The 18631-nt window shown below is 44.5% G+C and overlaps 1 protein-coding gene across 1 annotated transcript in view; it reads left to right on the forward strand.

Annotated features, from left to right (window-relative positions):
* Positions 1-18631, forward strand: part of LOC115897545 (E3 ubiquitin-protein ligase HERC2-like) — an 82855-nt gene that overhangs the window by 49550 nt on the left and 14674 nt on the right. Inside the window, 6 exon segments of the mRNA XM_030930799.1 lie at positions 3747-3961; positions 10826-11003; positions 11576-11737; positions 13193-13214; positions 13217-13280; positions 13479-13618. Of these exon segments, the coding sequence (XP_030786659.1) occupies positions 3747-3961; positions 10826-11003; positions 11576-11737; positions 13193-13214; positions 13217-13280; positions 13479-13618 (781 nt within the window).

Below are 18631 nucleotides of genomic sequence, written 5' to 3' on the forward strand. Positions count from 1 at the left end.
GCTATAGCCTTATGAAATGTATTTCTTAAATAACAAGATTTGAAAGTTGAAATTACTCCTTGATCCATGTGGCTGCAGAAAAGATGATGTGTTAGCAGGCATGAAAACAACTTTAATCTCTTTGTACATGTTCATCAGAGCTCTTGGGTGACCAGGTACATTGTCAATCTTTTTTTCTGAGCAGTAGGCCTCAATAGTGGGCCTAAAATATTCAGTGAACCATGCTGTAAACAAATGTGCTGACTCCAGATTTTGTTCTGTTTCTGGAGCACAGTCAGAGCGGAGTTAGCATAATTCTTAAGGGCCCTAAGATTTTCAGAATGGTCAATGAGCATTGACTTCAACAAATTCAGCTAATACAGTCACCAGCTGCATTAGCCCCTAACAAAAGATTGGAAGCTTTGAAGGCAAACATTGACTTCTCTGTAGCTATGAACGTCCTAGATGGCGTCTTCTTCCGATAGACAGTTCCATCTACGCTGAAAGCCTGTTATTTAGTGTAGCCACCTTCATCTCCGATCTTGGCTAGATCTTCTGGGTAACTTGCTGCAGCTTCTACATCAGCACTTGCTACTTTACCTTGCACTTTTATGTTATGGAGATGGCGTCTTTCATTAAATTTAGGAACCAATCTCTGCTACCTTCAGACTTTCTTTCTGCAGCCGTCTCACCTCTCTTAGCCTTCGTGGAATTGAAGAGAGTTAGGCTGGATTAGGCTTTGGCCTAAGGGAACGTCGTGTCTGTTTTGATCGTCTGTCTATGCCAGTCAAACGTTCTCTATATCTGCAATAAGACTGTTTGGCATTCTAATCATTTGTGTGTTAATTGTGCTTCGAGAACAACTTCTTGGGTAACTGGCGTGAGAGGCCCAGCTTACAGCCCGTCTTGGCTTTCAACGTGCCTTCCTCACTAATCTTAATCATTTCTGGCTTTTGACTTAAATGAGAAATATGCAACTCTTCCTTTCACTTGAACTCTTAGAGGCCACTGTAGGGTTATTAAGTGGCCTAATTTCTATATAAGTTGGGTCTCAGGGACACAATAGGGAGGTCTGAGGAGAGGGGAGGTCTGAGGAGAGGGAGAGGGGAGGTCTGAGGAGATGGGAGGTCTGAGGAGAGGGAGAGGTCTGAGGAGAGGGGAGGTCTGAGGAGAGGGGAGGTGGGAGAACAGCTGTTGGCGGAGCAGTCAGAACATACACAACATTCACCGTTTAAGTTCACTGTCTTCTATGGGTATGGTTTGTGGTGCCTCAAAACAAGTACAACAGTAACATCAAACATTAGTGATCACAGATCATCATAACAGATAAAATAATAATGAAAAAGTTTAAAATATTGCAAGAATTTTCAAAACGTGACATAGACAGTAAGTCAGCACGTGCTGGTGGAAGAATGGCACCGAGAGACTTGATCAGTGTAGGGTTGCCACAGACCTTCAATTTGTAAACAACAGTATCTGGAGGTACAGTAAAGCGAGGCACAGTCAAATGGGGTGTGCCTGTACACAGGAGCGCGCATATTTGGAAGCAGGGATCACTGTGAACCGTGTCAGAGGCAGACTGCTAGCACAGGTGTCGACGTGGTCTAGCCTCACAAAAAGGTTTGAAATATAGTTCCTCTTTGTTAATTCTCAGGAGAATTCTGTTTCTTTTTGTTGCTTCTCTGGTTATTTTAACATGTAGTTAAAAACCTCAAGTTAATTAGTATTTCTCCCCTCCTCCCAGTCAGTGACTCCTTGTTACCCAGTGTTTGGGTTCTAACCTATTCCCTCTGCCATAGACATTATTGTTGTTTTGGTTGTTTTACATGGACCGTAGTTTTTTTAGAGTTAGCCAAATGTTGCACATCTTTGCTTACTGTTATTTCTTACCATCATTTGTTACGTCTCAGATCTTACAAAATCATTTCCTTCTCCTTTATTGTATCTTTTTCAGTTTACTTAAGTGAAATTATTTTGTTGGTTAATTCTGATTGTTTGTTTCAAAATATCTTTATTTTGTCTTTTTTCTAGGGTAGGGGTTGGTAAGCACTTTCTGTAAAGGGTACAATAGTATTTTCAGCTTTGGGTCATGTGGTCTCTCTTGCAACTTCAAAAGCAGCCCTGGACATATTATAAATGAGTGGTTGTGGCTGTGTTCCAGTAAAACTTCATTTACAGAAAGAAATGATGGGCCTCGGCCCGGCGCGGTGGCTCAAGCCTGTAATCCCAGCACTTTGGGAGGCCGAGACGGGCGGATCACGAGGTCAGGAGATCGAGACCATCCTGGCTAACATGGTGAAAACCCGTCTCTACTAAAAAAAATACAAAAACTAGCCGGGCGAGGTGACGGGCGCCTGTAGTCCCAGCTACTCGGGAGGCTGAGGCAGGAGAATGGCGTAAACCCGGGAGGCGGAGCTTGCAGTGAGCTGAGATCCGGCCACTGCACTCCAGTCCGGGCGACAGAGCAAGACTCCGCCTCAAAAAAAAAAAAAAAAGAAATGATGGGCCTCATTTGGCCCATGGGCCATAATTTGCCAGTAGTTATGAATTCTCAGGGGCAAGCCTCTGTCTCCCTGTCAGAGCTGAGGCTGAGAAGGTCAGCTTTCTCTGTTGTTATTTCTTTCTTTTTTTTTTTTTTTTGAGACGGAGTCTCGCTCTGTCGCCCAGGCTGGAGTGCAGTGGCTGGATCTCAGCTCACTGCAAGCTCTGCCCCCCGGGTTTACGCCATTCTCCTGCCTTAGCCTCCCAAGTAGCTGGGACTAAAGGCGTCCGCCACCTCGCCCGGCTAGCTTTTTGTGTTTTTTTTAGTAGAGACGGGGTTTCACCGTATTAGCCAGGATGGTCTCGATCTCCTGACCTCGTGATCCGCCCGTCTCGGCCTCCCAAAGTGCTGGGATTACAGGCTTGAGCCACCGCACCCGGCCTGTTGTTCTTATTTCTTATTCACAGTCACTGAGGGGCAACCCTTTGGAGCCCCGCTTTCTGCAGGAAGTCCTTGGAGGCGCGCCGCATTTCCATGCACCCGAGAGCCTTACACCCTCCCCACCGAAGCTGGCTTTGGGGGCGGAGGTTGTTTATCCACCTGAGTTTGGGTTTCACTTCCTGCGTTGGCCCTTGTGGCTTCCTTGCTATTATGTCAGTGCAGCAGCATGTTCGAAAGATGTCTGAAACAGCATGGAACAGCATTTAAATTTTTATCAGGAGGGATGTTTGCCTTCATTTGGAAAACGGCAGTCTGATTGCATGTGTGTGTGTTTTTACATTAATCCTGTTTTTTAAAATTAATCATAGATGTTTTGTGTCCTAAAACATTCCCACTTAGATTTAAAAAAGAAGAAAAGGTGTTTTTTTCCCGTGTGGTTTATATGCTGCCCTGCTGAAATATTAAAATGTGTTTGTGTTCTTTTATGGATATGTTTTTGTGGCTGTTATTGTCAGAGATTTGCATATAGTAGATAATTAAATTGTTTTTTGCTTTTCTTGGTGTTAATTGTAGTTGGTATTCTGCACAAAAATGGAAGAGCTTCCAGGAAGAAGACCTTATTTTCACAATACGTTTTCTGAATTTGGAATTTCTAATAGTCATGTTTTTATTTCATTTCTAGAACTTTGGTAGAGCATGTATAAACTCATAAACTTACATTCCTGAGATTTTTAACTTTAAATTTTATTTCTATGTGATAAAAATGTCTAAAGCATGGATTTATGAATTACTAAATTTGGGGGATATTGAGATTGGAAACTGATGTTGCTTTTTCTTCTCTTAGCTGTATGCCACTGGGTATGGTGCAGGTGGCAGACTAGTCATTGGAGGGACAGAGTCGGTGTCTACCCCAACATTGCTTGAATCCATTCAGCATGTGTTTATTAAGAAAGTAGCTGTGAACTCAGGAGGAAAGCACTGCCTTGCCCTGTCTTCAGAAGGAGAAGTTTACTCTTGGGGTGAGGCAGAAGATGGGAAGCTGGGGCATAGCAACAGAAGGTATGATGTGAAGACGTTATTTCAACCTTCTATTTGTCTTTGTTTGTTTGTCTTGATGCTGCTGCAATTTATTGGCTCTTTGTTTTCCAAGGTAACATTTACAGCAATCTGCTCAAACTAAATAATGTGAATGACTCATTTGGCAGAAATAGTGTTACGTTCCAGTATGAAGGCTTACCCATATGACTCCTCTGTGGAGAGGAAAAGTCAATTCTGAGTTTTTGACAAGTCCTAAGTCAGCATTTTTTTTTGTCCTTCTCCCTTAAATCATCCACTGAATCACGTTTGGCATTTTGTGTAACATGCGTGGTACTAGAACTGCACATACAGAGAAAATGGCAGGGGTGAGGAAGAAAGAACACAGCATTGACACCATTTTTTAAACAAACAAACCAAACTCACAAGTTTTAAAAAAATTAATGAGAACTACCAAACAGATTGCAGTAACAGGGGCCTTCCTATCCTAGGAATAACTGAAACACCACATAAAATATATTAAACTGGTCCGGTGTGGTGGCTCATGCCTGTTATCCCAGCACTTTGGGAAGCTGAGGTGGGCAGGTTGCTTGAACTCAGGAGTTCAAGACCAGCCTAGGCAACATGACAAAACCCCATTTCTACGAAAAATAGAAAAAACATTAGCCAAATGTGTGGCGCACACCTATAGTCCCAGCTACTCGGGAAGTGGAGGTTACAGTGAGCTGAGATTGTGCCACTGCATTGCAGCCTGGGTGACAGAGTGAGATCCTGTCTTAAAAAATAAAATAAACAACAGTCCCAAAGACATTGAATATCAGGCAACAAAATACAGTGTTCCCTGAATCATGGGAAACAAGGAGAGTTCTCAGGGATGATGGTTAATGGTACAAAAATATAGTTAGATAGAATGAATAAGATCAAGTATGATACCACAACAGGTGACTATAGGCAACAATAACTTCTTGTATGTTTTAAAGTAACTAAATTATAATTGGATTGTTTGTGACACAGGAAAAGATAAATGCTTGAGGTGATGGATAACCCATTTACCCTGATATGTTACACACTGTATGCCTGAATCAAAATATTTCATATACCCTGTAAATATATACATCTATGTACCCATAAAAATTAAAAATTAAAATGTTTTTTAAATGAAAAATTAAAAACAAGGCAAGTTCTAAAAATTGTCCAATGCACTTCCTGTAGAAAGTTTCCAGGCTGTGACACAGGAAAGAGAACACCAGGCAGATTTTGGCAGACTCCCTTAGTATAGAGGAGATAGAACTGGAAGTCCAGGGAGGTCAAGACATACAGAGTCTACAGAGTACCAGAGTGGAGAGAGCTGCACAGAGAGGACTGTGGAGACCTGCAGAGCCTAATACGGCACTCACAGCTGTGAGGTTGAGGAACAGACCGCCCAAAGGGATGAGAAAGAATAGTCCCCCAGAGCTCACATGGCAGGGAGACGGAGCTAGATCCCCAAACCTCACAGCTTACAGGGCAACGATTAAAGTACTAAGAATGATGTTACCCAGTATTGGTGAAAAATTAGCCACAAACAAATTGTTGCTATCATCCCACCAACAAAGCTTAAAAGCAAGACCTGAAAGGATTAAACTACTTATAAGTAACTTATCACAGAGATCAAAGCTCAAGAATATTTTTATAAATACAAACATGAACCACCCAATAAGGTAAATTTCACAGTTTCCTGCATCCAATAAAAAATTACCAACATGCAGGGGAGCAGGAAAATACAGCTTACGTGAGAAGAAAAGTCATCAGTTGAAACTGACTCAGAAATGGTATCAGTGGTAGAATTACTAGATAAGAACTTTATTAAAATAGTTATTTTAACCATATGCCATATCTTCAGGAAGCTAGAAGAGAACTTGAATGTGTTAGATAAAGCCTGGAAGATATTTAAATGCCCAAATCAAAGTTCTAAAGATGAAAAATACATTGGATGGGATTAATGGCAGATTAGACACTGCAGGAAAAAAAGATCAGTGAACTTGAAGACATAATGAAAGAAACTATCCAGAGTGAAGCAGAAAGAAGACTGTACGAATGAACAGAACATCAGAGAGGTGAGCTGTAGGACAACCTCAGATGTCCTAATATATGCATAATGAGAGCCACCAAAGGAGGGGAACATGCGGGGTTTTGAAGAAATAATGGCTAAAAAATTTCCAAATTTGTTGAAAACGATAAATCCACTGATTCAAGATGTTTAAAGAACCCTAAGCAAAAGAAACATGAAGAAAACTACACGAAGGTGAATGGCTCAAGACCGGAGATAAAGAGAAAAATGTTTTAAAAGCAGCTGGGGTGAGGATGGGCCGGGGTGGGGGGGGCGGGGGGGCGGGGTTGACCAAACAAGTTACAAGAAGAAAGATAAGCCTAGCTGCAGATGTCTCTTAGGAATCATGCAAGCTAGAAGACAGTGGGTTTTCTATAAGTAAAAATTATTGCCAACGTTTTTTTTTTTTTTAACTCAGCAGAAATATTTTTTCAAGAATGAAGTTCAAATAGAGTTGTTTACATAAACAAAAACTGAAAGAACCACAGACCTGCACAACCAAAACCTTAAAAGAATTTCTTTAAATAGGAAGGTTATACCAGATGGAATCATGAATCTATCAAAGGAATGAAGAAATGTTAATGTCATGACGTTTTTCCTTACCATACAGATCTTTGAAAGAGATAATTGAGTATGTCAGGCACATAATACAAATAAATTAAGGTGTTTAAAACCTACACAGAAGTTAATTGTAACACAAAGCCTGGGGGAAGAAGTGGAAGTAGACTTGGGGAGTTCTTACACAGCTGCAGTATAGGACTTCAGAGTAGACTGTGATAAGTTAGAAATGTAGTCTACACACCCCCAAAGCAATCACTGAAATAACACAGGAGTTTTTATCTGATGAACCAACAAAGAAGTTGAAGTGAAGTCATAAAACATAATCAGTTCATCCAAAAGAAAGCAAGAAGAAAATGGGAACAAAGAACAGATAAATAAGCAAGATACAGATTTAAACCTAACACGCAGACACATTTTTTTTAGAGCTGGAATCTTCTTTTGTCACCCAGGCTGGAGTGCAGTGGCATGATCATGACTCACTGCAGCCTTGAATTCCTGGGCTCAAGCAATCCTCCTGTCTCAGCCTCCTGAGTAGCTAGGACTCCAGGTTCGTGCTGCCACGCCCAGCTAATTTATTTTTATTTTTTGTAGAGGTGAGGTCTTGCTGTGTTGCCCAGGCTGGTCTCAAACTCCTAGCCTCAAGCAGTCCTCCTGTCTTGGTCTCCCAAAGCACTGGAATTATAGGTGTGAGCCACCGCACCCCAGCTGCCAAATATGTTAATAATCACATCAAATGTAAATGATTCAAACAGCCCAGTTAAAAGTTGGAAGTTGTTAGAATGGATATAAGAGCAAGATCAAACCATACGCTGCCTTCAGGGGTCCCACTTTAAACACAGACACGTAAATAGGCTAAAAGCGAAAGGACAGGGAGATACGTAGGATGCTAATGTGCATCAAAAGAAAGCTGGAATGCCTGTGTTAATGTCATACAAAGTAGAATTCATAGCAAACAATATTGACAGAGAAAGAATAGTATCCAGATGATGCAGTGGATAGTTCATCAAGAGGACATAATATCTTAAACCTTTGCACCCTTCAGAATAGATCTTCCGGATACATGAAATTAAAATAAAACTGCATGGAGAAATAGACAAATCCACAGTTGTAACTAGAGATTCAAATACCCCTTCTTCAATAATTGATAGAAACAAGTACATAAAAACAATTGATAGAAGATTTGAACAGCTGTCTCAACTAACTTGACCTAACTGACATTTTTTAGAACACTCTGCTGGACAAACTACATTCTTTTCAAGTGCATGAGGAATACCTACCAATATAGATCATGATTTGGGCCATAAAACAAATCTTACACCTCAGAAAGATTCAAGTTATGTACAATCTGTTCTCTGTCCGCAGGGAAATTAAATTAGAAATTAATAACAGATCCCTGGAAAACCTCCAGTGTTTTGAAAGTAAAACATTTCTAAATAACTGATGGATCAAAGAATGAATCAGAAAGTAAATTACGAATAATTTTGGAGAGTGAAAAATGAAAACAGTGTACCAAAATGTGGGGGATCCAGCAAAAGCAGAACTTAGAAGGAAATTTATTGCATGAAATGCCTATTTTAAAAAAGAAAAGTGGTCTCAGAACTATGACCTTAGTATCCATCTTAGAAAACAACAATAAGGATGGATACAATCCAAAGTAAACACAGGAAAGAGAAGGAGTAAGAAAGAGCAGAGCAGAATCCATAACATAGAAAACGGAAACACAATAGAGATAAAGGAAACAAAAACCAGTTCTTTGAGAAGATCAATATAATTGTTAAAATCTCTATCTAGACTCATCAAGAAAAAAGGAGATTACAGATTTTAGAAATATTAGGAATAGAGAAGTTTTCCTGACCCCAGGGTATACAGATACTAAAAAATAATTAAGCATAATGTACAACTTAATGCTAACAAATTTGACTTTTTAGATGAAATGGACAAGTTCCTTAAAGGACACATACTCTTCACAGCTCACTCAAGAAAAAATAGATGACTTGAGTAGAATAGTGATGTGTCTAAGAAATTGAATTTCCTGCAAACAAATGTCTGGGACCAGATGACTGGTGATTTCTAACAGACATGCAGCTAACAGATAACAATTCTTCATAAACTTTTTCAGAACATTGGCAGAGGGAATTCTCAACTCGTTTTTTTGAGGATAGCTTTACTCTGATTATCAAAGTCAGACTCAGCCATTCCTAGGAAAATACAGACCAATATCCTTCATGAACGTAGATGTAAAAGTTTTTAATGTTTTAGAATATTGAATTAAGTAATATATAGTGTGGCCAAGTGAGATATTTTTGCCAGAAATCACAAGTTTGGTTTAACATTAGAAAAATCAATCAATGTAAAAAAGAAAACTATATGATCATCTTTATAAAGAGGAGGAAAAAAGTAATTTGGCAAACTCCAACATCCATTTCTGTAAAAACTCTGAGTAGTCTAGGAGTAAAAGATCTCTTCCTTTACCTGATAAAGGGCATCTCTGTTAACCTAGAGCTTAGATTGTAGTTAACGGCAACAGATGGAAGGCTTTCCCCGAGCTCAGGATCAAGGCAAGGATGTCTGCTATCACCACTTCTCTTCAACAGTGTACAGCAGGTTAAGTAAGTGCAGTACAGCAGTGCAAAGAAATAAAAGGCATCTAGATTGAAAAGAGAATTAAAACTGTCTTTTTTGCAGAAAACATTGTTTATGCGGAGAACTTGATGGTGTTTACAAAAAGTTACTAGAACTGATAAGTGAGGCTAGCAGTGTTGAGGGGTAGAAGATCAATAAATAAAAGTTTCTTATATGTCTATACATATACATATATGTAACCAGAAAGTGAAATTTTAAAATACCATTTACCCTCTTCCCAGAATTGAAAAACTAAGGGATAAATCTGACCCAAAAATGTGAATGACCTGTAGACAGAAGACTACAAAGTATTGCTCAGATAATTTTTAACAGACCTGAAGTCATGAGGGGGCATGCTGTGTTCATGGAGCAGAAGAGTCCGTATTGTTAATTTGCTGGTTATCCTCAAATCTGTAGATTCAACACCTTCTCAATCAAGCTTTCTTTAGAAATTGATAAGCCAAACATAAAACGTATGGAGATGCAAATGGCTTAGAATAGTCCAATCAACTCTGAAAACGAGGAAAAGGTCGGAAAACTTGCACTACCTGACTTAAGCCTCATTTTATAGCTGCAGTAAACAATGTGGTTTGGTGCTGGCGTAAAGAGAGAGGCAGATACATCAGTGGAGCAGAATAGAGAATCCAGAAACTGGCAGGCAGTACTGACGAGTGTGGAAAAATGAAACTGGACTTCTCACAATTTCTAGTGCACAGTTTATAAGAGTGCACAGCCAATTGATGGGAGAAAATACACTCTTTTCAACAAGTGATTTTGAATAATTGGTTAGCCTATGGCAAGAAATGAACTTAAATTCGTACTTTACACCATATCCCAATATTAATTCAAAATGAACCAAAGTCATGAATGTAAAACATAAAACTAAAAAATTCTAGAAGAAAACATGAGAAAATTTTTGTGATTTTAGGTCAGAAAAGATTTTTAGATTGAACTCCAAAAGCATGATTCATGAAAGGAAGATATAACTTGGACTTTATAAAAATTACAAACTGTTCTTTGAAAGACACTATGAAGAGACTGAAGCCATGAGCTGGCAAAGGGTATTCACAATCATATAATCTGACTAAGGTCTGATAGCCAAAATAGATAAAGAGGTTCTTTCAAAACTTAATAAGAAAACAAAAAGTTTGTTATCAGTAGTCACTGTGTTATAGACTAGTGACATGCATATGTTAAAACTCCTTAATGAATTGTTAATTCATAGTAGGGGTGAGGTGCAAACTTTCTTTATAGGGCCAGAAGGTAACTATTTTAGGAGTTGCGTATGATTCTTTTTTTTTTTTTTTAAACCCTTTAAAATGTAAAACCTGTTCTCAGCTCATAGACCTTTGAAAAATGGGCTGTGCTTCGAACTTGGCCCAGAATGCGTGGTCACTTTCCAGCCTCTGAGTCAGAACTGGGGAAGCCCTGCCCTCTGGCCTTGTACTGGAGGGAGGTAGGACGTGGTGACCTTTTGAGTTCAGGTCTGAATGATTCTTCTTGATTGATTTAGCAATTAACTGATTAGGAAGGTGTAGATTGAGAGGTATTTAATACGCTGAAAAATATTTAAGAAGAAAAATGTATTTCCGTTATATTTGGTGACTTTTTTGCAGTCCGTGTGACCGGCCTTGTGTCATTGAGTCTCTGAGAGAAATTGAAGTGGTCGATGTTGCTGCTGGTGGAGCCCACAGTGCCTGTGTCACAGCAGCCGGGGACCTCTACACGTGGGGCAAAGGCTGCTATGGCCGGCTGGGGCACAGCGACAGCGAGGACCAGCTGAAGCCGAAGCTGGTGAGGAGGCGCCATGTGCAGAGGCCGGGGGCTGCACGCTCCTCACTGCTGCTGTCAGATGGGGGCGGTTTGCCACCGTCGCTATGATTTTAAAATTCCAAAGTATTTGCTGTTCTAGATATTTTTGGTTTTAGGGTTGTTGATCATAGCCCCATTTACAAGTAGAAGTTCTTTCTGGTGGAAATAAAAACCATCTTGGTACGTATTTCTTCCATGAGTCATTTAAACATCCTTTTCTTTGTAGTGGTAAATATTGCTTGGCGTCTAGAAAAATGCTTTGGCTTCGAGAAGGCCCACTGTATTTTGGGTGCCAGAAGTGAATAAACAGCCTTCATGGTGATGTAGGGTTGGCTCATCAAAGGCACTAATACCTCCTCCTATCGTTTAGATGCGTGTAGTTCAAATAGATGAAGGTGCTTTCTCTTTTGTCTTATAGGATTTTAGAAATCATCTCTTTGTAAAGTCTTAAAACAGGTACCCCCATAAAAAAAGAATGGCAATGTTGTGAAGCCATTCCTGTGGCAAGCCTTCTTGTGTTATGCTCGGCCAACCCAAGTCCCTTTTCTCTGAAGGTGGAGGCGCTGCAGGGCCACCATGTGGTAGACATCGCCTGTGGCAGCAGAGACGCCCAGACCCTCTGCCTCACAGACGACGACACTGTCTGGTCCTGGGGGGACCGGGACTACGGGAAGCTTGGCCGAGGAGGCAGCGATGGCTGTAAAGTGCCAATGAAGGTACTTCCCATTCTTGCCCTGCCCAGTGCTCTCCCAGCTCACCCCAGTCAGGGGTCCCCAGGGGCCCTCTGGGAAAACACGGCCTCAGAGCCCCCATTACTGACCCTCTGTGTGCACTTTAACCTCCTCTTTACCTTCTTTCTAGTAAATATAGTGGGTAATTGGCTAGAAAGTGTGTGGAGGGCCTAGAGGAAACAAGGTGTTTTATGTGCTGTGTGCGATCTTTTGAGAAGTGGATGGGATCATCCGGGCACTGCGGAGCCCCCCGGTTTATTTAGCACGTAGGCTCACACTCTCTCAGTTCACAGTGGTGTGGAGTTGCCACGGCTCGTGCCTGGGGGGTGCCAGTGCTTGCTAAAGGGACTGCATCTGGGTTAGCCAGGGCCACCTCAGGTGGGTGTCCTGTGAGGAGCGAGAGCAGGGCCTGCACAGCGCCCAAGTCCTGCAGCCCTGGTGGGGTCGGCGGCTCTGCTCCACACAAGCCTGGTGACTCCAGGTAATTTTTTAGCTTTGCCAGAATGTCCTTTGTTCTTATGAATGGGTGGCTGGTACGTGGTTCAGGTCCTGCACATGCTGCTCAGTGACATCAGTGTGTGCACCACACTGCCGTGTAGCCCAGGCGCTCTGCTGGGTACTTGGGAGCCTGGTGCTATGAACCTGTCTCTGCCCAGCCTCCTCTCTCGTGGGGCTGTGGAGTTGCAGGTGTGGCACAGGTGCCTCTGGGGCAGACCCTCACCAGTGGCATGCGTCAGAGGCCCCTTCTTCCGGGAAAGAGCCTGGGCTTTGCACTTTCAAGGGTGAGGATGCTAGGCATCAGAGGGGCTGGAGCAGGATGTCCCGAGGCCATTGTGGTAGGGCCAGACACCAGGGGAGAGCTCATTAAGAGAATGAAGTCAGTTTTAATTTGAGTTTAGAATTGAATATGAGAACTTACGTATGAGAGCAATCACAGAGGCCATGAGGAGCAGCTTGCAGGATAAGGAAAAGTATTGACTGGCAAGTGTGCAGTGTGGAGGGTGGGTGGGGCCCAGTGCTCTTGGCCATCCCTCCGCTTGCCTGCTGCTCCTTCCCCGTGGGCCTCTGGTCTGAGAGGGCTGGGACAGGTGAGGAGAGACACAGGGACTGCTGGATTATGGTGCTGCTGCATGGAGAAGCACGGTTGGGGGAGGCCATGCTGGGGAGAGTCTTGAAGGCCTCACCTGCAAAGCTTCCCCTTCCGATGCCATGTGCTGGGTCCCGCCGGGCCACAGTGTGCCAGTGGGCATGTTGTCAGTCACGGTCCCCCTTGCTTTCTGGGAGTGCTGAGATTAAGTGGAATATGATTTTCAGTTGCACTAATTATTCATCATAGGTACAAGTTTTCAGAATTCCTATTAGATTTAGTTAAATCTCAGTGTGGTTATAGCAGTCAGCAGGGACCTTGATGCTGTCTGATTGAACTTTTTCCCCTTCTAGATTGATTCTCTTACCGGTCTTGGAGTAAAGTGGAATGTGGATCCCAGTTTTCTATTGCCCTTACCAAATCTGGAGCTGTTTATACCTGGTATGCAAAATTCTGTTTAAACCCACTAAAACCAGATTTTAATTGGGGTGTGTGCACCACCTTTTCATGGATGGGAATGTGTACCTTCTGCAGCAGGCTATGGTTGTGTCCTGAAGAGCAGAGGCTGCCCAGGAGGCTGGGCAGGGTGGTCAATGAGATGACCTTGCTCCATAATTTCTATGCTTCCTTCATGTGCAGGGGCAAAGGCGATTATCACAGGTTGGGCCATGGATCAGATGACCATGTTCAAAGGCCTCAGCAGGTCCAAGGGTTGTAGGGAAAGAAAGTCATCGCCATTGCCACTGGCTTCCTGCACTGTGTGTGCTGCACAGAGGACGGTAGGTGGGGGCTGGGCGCCGCAGGACTGAAGCCTGTGAATCTAAGAGGACTGCTTGAGCATAAATGACATGCACAGCCTTAAAAGGGGGCACAGACCTGTCATCGCAGCACTTTGGGAGGCTGAGGCGGGCAGATCACGAGGTCAAGAGATCGAGACCAGCCTGGCCTACATAGTGAAACTCCATCTCTACTAAAAATACAAAAATTAGCTGGGCATAGTGGTGCGTGCCTGTAATCTCAGCTACTCAAGAGGCTGAGGCAGGAGAACTGCTTGAACCCGGGAGGTGGAGGTTGCAGTGAGCCAAGGTCGTGCCATTGCACTCCAGCCTGGCAACAGAGCAAGACTCTGTCTCAAAAAAAAAAAAAAAAAAAAGGAGGCAAAGGCTGGGGCTTATACCATGTCCTGAGAGTCTTATCTGCAGTCAGCAAGGCTTTGGCCCTGTCCTCTTCAGCCCCTGCTGTTAAACCTGTGAAAGAGTTCTACTTATTACTGGGCTGTGCAGAACAGAGCTAGCAGCCAGCCTGAGACGTGTCCTTAGACAGACCTGCTGCAGGCTTGGCCCTATGCTGGTGTCTGGGAACCTGGGTTTTGGGAAGACTACCGTGTTCCCTGGGTGGTAAGTATGGTTCACTGTGCCTGAACTGTCTGTACAAGTGATGTGGTTTGTGCTGAAACCTGCTTTCCTTGGTCTGGAACTTGTTACACGCCAGGAAGGGGGTGCCTGTGTGATCAGCCCCGATGGAAACCCTGGGCCTGGAGTCTGTACCCAGCTTCCCGGCAGACGGCACTTGACACGGCTCAGTGCTGGGGCAGTTAAGCTTGTCCTGTGTGGCTCCTATGGGAGAGGACTCTGGAAGCTTGCTCCTGGTTCCCCCTCTGCTTTGCCGCAGGTCCCCATCCCGGTGCTGGTCTTGCTGTGTGTCCTCTTGCCGTGATACGCTGTAACTCTGAGCAGCAGTGTATGCTGAGTCTTGTAAGTTGTGCTGGAGAATCACAAGTGTGGGGTTGGTCCGGGGAACTCCGACACAATGGCGAAAGGGACTTCTCAGGTCGAATGAAGTTTGTGAATCCGCTGACCTGATATGGAGATTATTCTGGATTATTTAGTGAACCCAGTGGAATTACACAGACCTTTTGATCAGAAAAGAAGGCACAAGAGTCAGTCAGAGATGTGACTGAAGAGGTAGTAGAAAGATTTTCAAAGTCTGAGAGCTCTCTACCCTCTGTTGCTGGCTTTCGTGGAGGAACAGGGTGGGGGAATGGGGTGGCCCCTGGAAGCTGAGAATAGCTCAGCCAGCAAGGAACTTGGACCTCAGTCCCACAGAGAACCGAGCTGTGTCTGAATGAGCAAGGAAACTCTCTCCCCGGGGCCTCTGGGAAGGGAGACCCACGCGGGACTTCTGACCTGCAGAGCAAAAGGATCCTAAGTGTGTGTTGTTTAAGCCAGCCGGGCGGTGGGGATGTGTTATGGCAGTGGTGGAAAATGTGGGTGCCATCTTTCACTAACATGGCTGTCCCGCCAACTATGCTCCTTGTTAAAGCCTTTGGTGAGTTATGTAAGCACGCACCCTTTAATCATTTCACTGTCCTGTGACACTCCCTCAGTGCCTGGCATCATCCTTTCACTTCCTCAGTCTTCCTGGGCCTCTGGCAACTTGACACCAGTTATTTTGTAGCACGTTCTTCAGTCTGGGTTTTTTCCGGTGTTTCTGCCGTAGATTCGGGTTGTGTGTCTTTGATCGTCACAGTTCATCCTTGCAGGTGACCTGCAGTTTGTCTCCTTTCTGATGGTGCTCACTACAGTCGCTTGGTTCATTGCTGTCTGCCGTGCTTTTCACCGTGGACATTGTTTATAATTAACAAGGATTTGGTAGGGACACCTGAATCTACTGAAATATTCCTTTCTTATGCAGCTTTGAATTAATTCATGTATTTGTTTTATCTGAGTGGGAATCATGGATCCTAATGTATTCATTGGAGTGTAGAGTCTTTTCCTGTTTATTTTGATGCTCTAGTTGTGCTCTGTTTGTCTGGCTCTGCCCCCTTGTTGTGTGTCTCCGTTGTCTGGGAGAACTCCCTGCTCTGGCAGAAGAACATCAGCCGCCTCTTGTTCCCGCCATGCCCCACGCCTCGACCTGGCCATTTCTCCAAGGAGCCTGGCGTCTGTGGAGGAGAATGGCCTTGAGCAGACAAGGTCTGGATGATGGGTGAGCTCATTGCTATTGAGGCGTCACCGCTCCCCAGGCCTCCTCCGTGGGCAAGGCCAGGGACTGGTAGTGTAAACAATACCCCGTCACCGCTCCCCAGGCCTCCTCCGTGGGCCAGGCCAGGGACTGGTAGTGTGAACAATACCCCGGTTTATGTTTGATGTTTCCTCCTGGATCTGCATGTGTGTTGAAAGCTATGAGTTCCCACCAGTATCCCCAGGTCCAGTTCGGATCCACAGGGTTCATTCCAGTTTTCTCTTGGCAGCCGTGCAGCTCCTTGCTCTTCTGGCAGTTTGGCCCCCCGGCCCCATGCATAACCAGCGTCTCATCCTCCGGTGCGTGGCTCCTCCCCTCACATTGGGGGTCTTGGCTAACTTCGGACCTAGCACCTGGGTGGAAGCCCTCGTCACTCTTGCGGACTCATTCCCTATGCCCGGCTGCGTCTGCAGAGACGCCCTCCTCACCTGGTGTGTGCGACACCCGCCTCGTGGCTTTAGGAGCAACCTGCGGGGAGCAGGCAGAGGCAGGAGACAAGCACAGGGGAGCAGGCAGGGGCAGGAGACAAGCACAGGGGAGCAGGCAGGGGCAGGAGACAAGCACAGGGGAGCAGGCAGGGGCAGGAGACAAGCACAGGGGATCAGGCAGGACAGGAGACAAGCACAGGGGAGCAGGCAGGAGCAGGAGACAAGCACAGGGGAGCAGGCAGGGGCAGGAGACAAGCACAGGGGAGCAGGCAGGACAGGAGACAAGCACAGGGGAGCAGGCAGAGGCAGGAGACAAGCACAGGGGAGCAGGCAGGACAGGAGACAAGCACAGGGGAGCAGGCAGGAACAGGAGACAAGCACACTGCCCTTGATCACGCAGGCATCACACTTTCCAGACACCCGAGGAGCTAGATTTGACAAGGCTAATGGTGTCTCCAGAGAACGTGAGCCTTGTTTCCATCCTGGTCACCAGGACCTTGCCTGAGAATATTTTCCGGTGGTATTTCTTGGCTGAGGTCTAACACGGTGCACTGAAAAGTGTGATGATTCTCGTGAATGGTGAATCTTACGTTTAGGGTATGAACAGAAACTGCATGTTCTTTTTGTATGTTATTTTTTAAGTTTATTTTTATTTCAACAAGTTTTTGGGGAACAGGTGGTGTTTGGTTACATGAGTAAGTTCTTTAGAGGTGATTTCTGAGATGTGGTGCACCCATCGCCCAGGCAGTGTACACAGTACCCAATGTGTAGTCTTTTATGCCTCACTCCTCTCCTGCCTTTCCCACGAGTCCCCAAAGTCCGTCCATTATGTCATTCTTAAGCCACTGCATCCTCATAGCATGAGAACATATGGCTTGGTTTTCCGTTCCTGAGTTACTTTACTTAGAACAATGGTCTCCAGTCCCATGCAGGTTGCTGTGAATGCCATCGTTTCGTTCCTTTTTATGGCTAGCAGTGTTCCGTGGTGTATATACACCACGTTTTCTTATCCACTCATTGATTGATGGGCTTTGGAGCTGGTTCCTTGTTTACGTAACTGCAAATTGTGCTGCTATAAACATGCGTGTGCAAGTACTTTTTCAAATAGTGACTTATTTTATTTTATTTTATTTTATTTTATTTATTTATTTATTTTTGAGACGGAGTCTCACTCTGTCGCCGGGGCTGGAGTGCAGTGGCCGGATCTCAGCTCACTGCAAGCTCCGCCTCCCGGGTTCACGCCATTCTCCTGCCTCAGCCTCCCGAGTAGCTGGGACTACAGGCGCCCGCCACCTCGCCCGGCTAGTTTTTTGTATTTTTTAGTAGAGACGGGGTTTCACAGTGTTAGCCAGGATGGTCTCGATCTCCTGACCTTGTGATCCGCCCGTCTCGGCCTCCCAAAGTGCTGGGATTACAGGCTTGAGCCACCGCGCCCGGCCTGACTTCTTTTATTCTGGGTAGATACCTAGTGGTGGGATTGCTGGATCAAATGGTAGATCTACTTTTAGTTCTTGGAGGAATCTCCACACTTTTCCACAGTGGAGCATGGAAGATGCTTTCCATCACAGCGCATGTTCACAGAGAGCTTGCTTCTGGTTTTTATCCCCTCCAGAGGGAAAATCTCAATGGGTTGTACTGGTTTCTGTTCCCACCAGCAGTGTAAGTGTTCCCTTTTCACCACATCCGTGCCAACATCTATTATTTGTTTGTTTATTTATTTTATTACGGCCATTCTTGCAGGAGTGAGGTGGTATCACATTGTGGTTTTGATTTTAAAAACATGGATTTTAAGCTGGATCACGAGGTCAGGAGTTCGAGACCAGCCTGACTAACATGGTGAAACCCCATCTCTACTAAAAACACAAAAATTGACTGGGGCATGGTGGCGCGCACCTGTAATCCCAGCACTTTGAGAGACCGAGGCAGGCGGATCATGAGGTCACAAGTTCAAGACCAGCCTGAGCAACATGGTGAAACCCCATCTCTACTAAAAATACAAAAATTTAGCTGGGCATGTTGGCATGCACCTGTAAGCCTAGCTACTGAGGAGGCTGAGGCAAGAGAATCACTCAAACCCGGGAGGCGGAGATTGCAGTGAGCCAAGATCACACCACTGCATTCCAGCCTGGGCGACAGAGTGAGACTTCGTCACAGTGGTTCATGCCTGTAATCTCAGCACTTTGGGAGATGAGGTGGGAGGATCACTTGAGCTGGGGAGGTTGAGGCTGCAGTGAACCGTGATCATGCCAGTTTGCTCCAGCCTGGGCAACAGAGTGAGACCCTGTCTCAAAAGAAAGTATGAAATAAATCAAACAGACTTTTCCTCTTCTGTTTCACATG

The sequence above is a fragment of the Rhinopithecus roxellana genome, chromosome 5, assembly GCF_007565055.1.
Source record: "Rhinopithecus roxellana isolate Shanxi Qingling chromosome 5, ASM756505v1, whole genome shotgun sequence".
In the NCBI taxonomy this organism is placed as follows: domain Eukaryota; kingdom Metazoa; phylum Chordata; class Mammalia; order Primates; family Cercopithecidae; genus Rhinopithecus; species Rhinopithecus roxellana.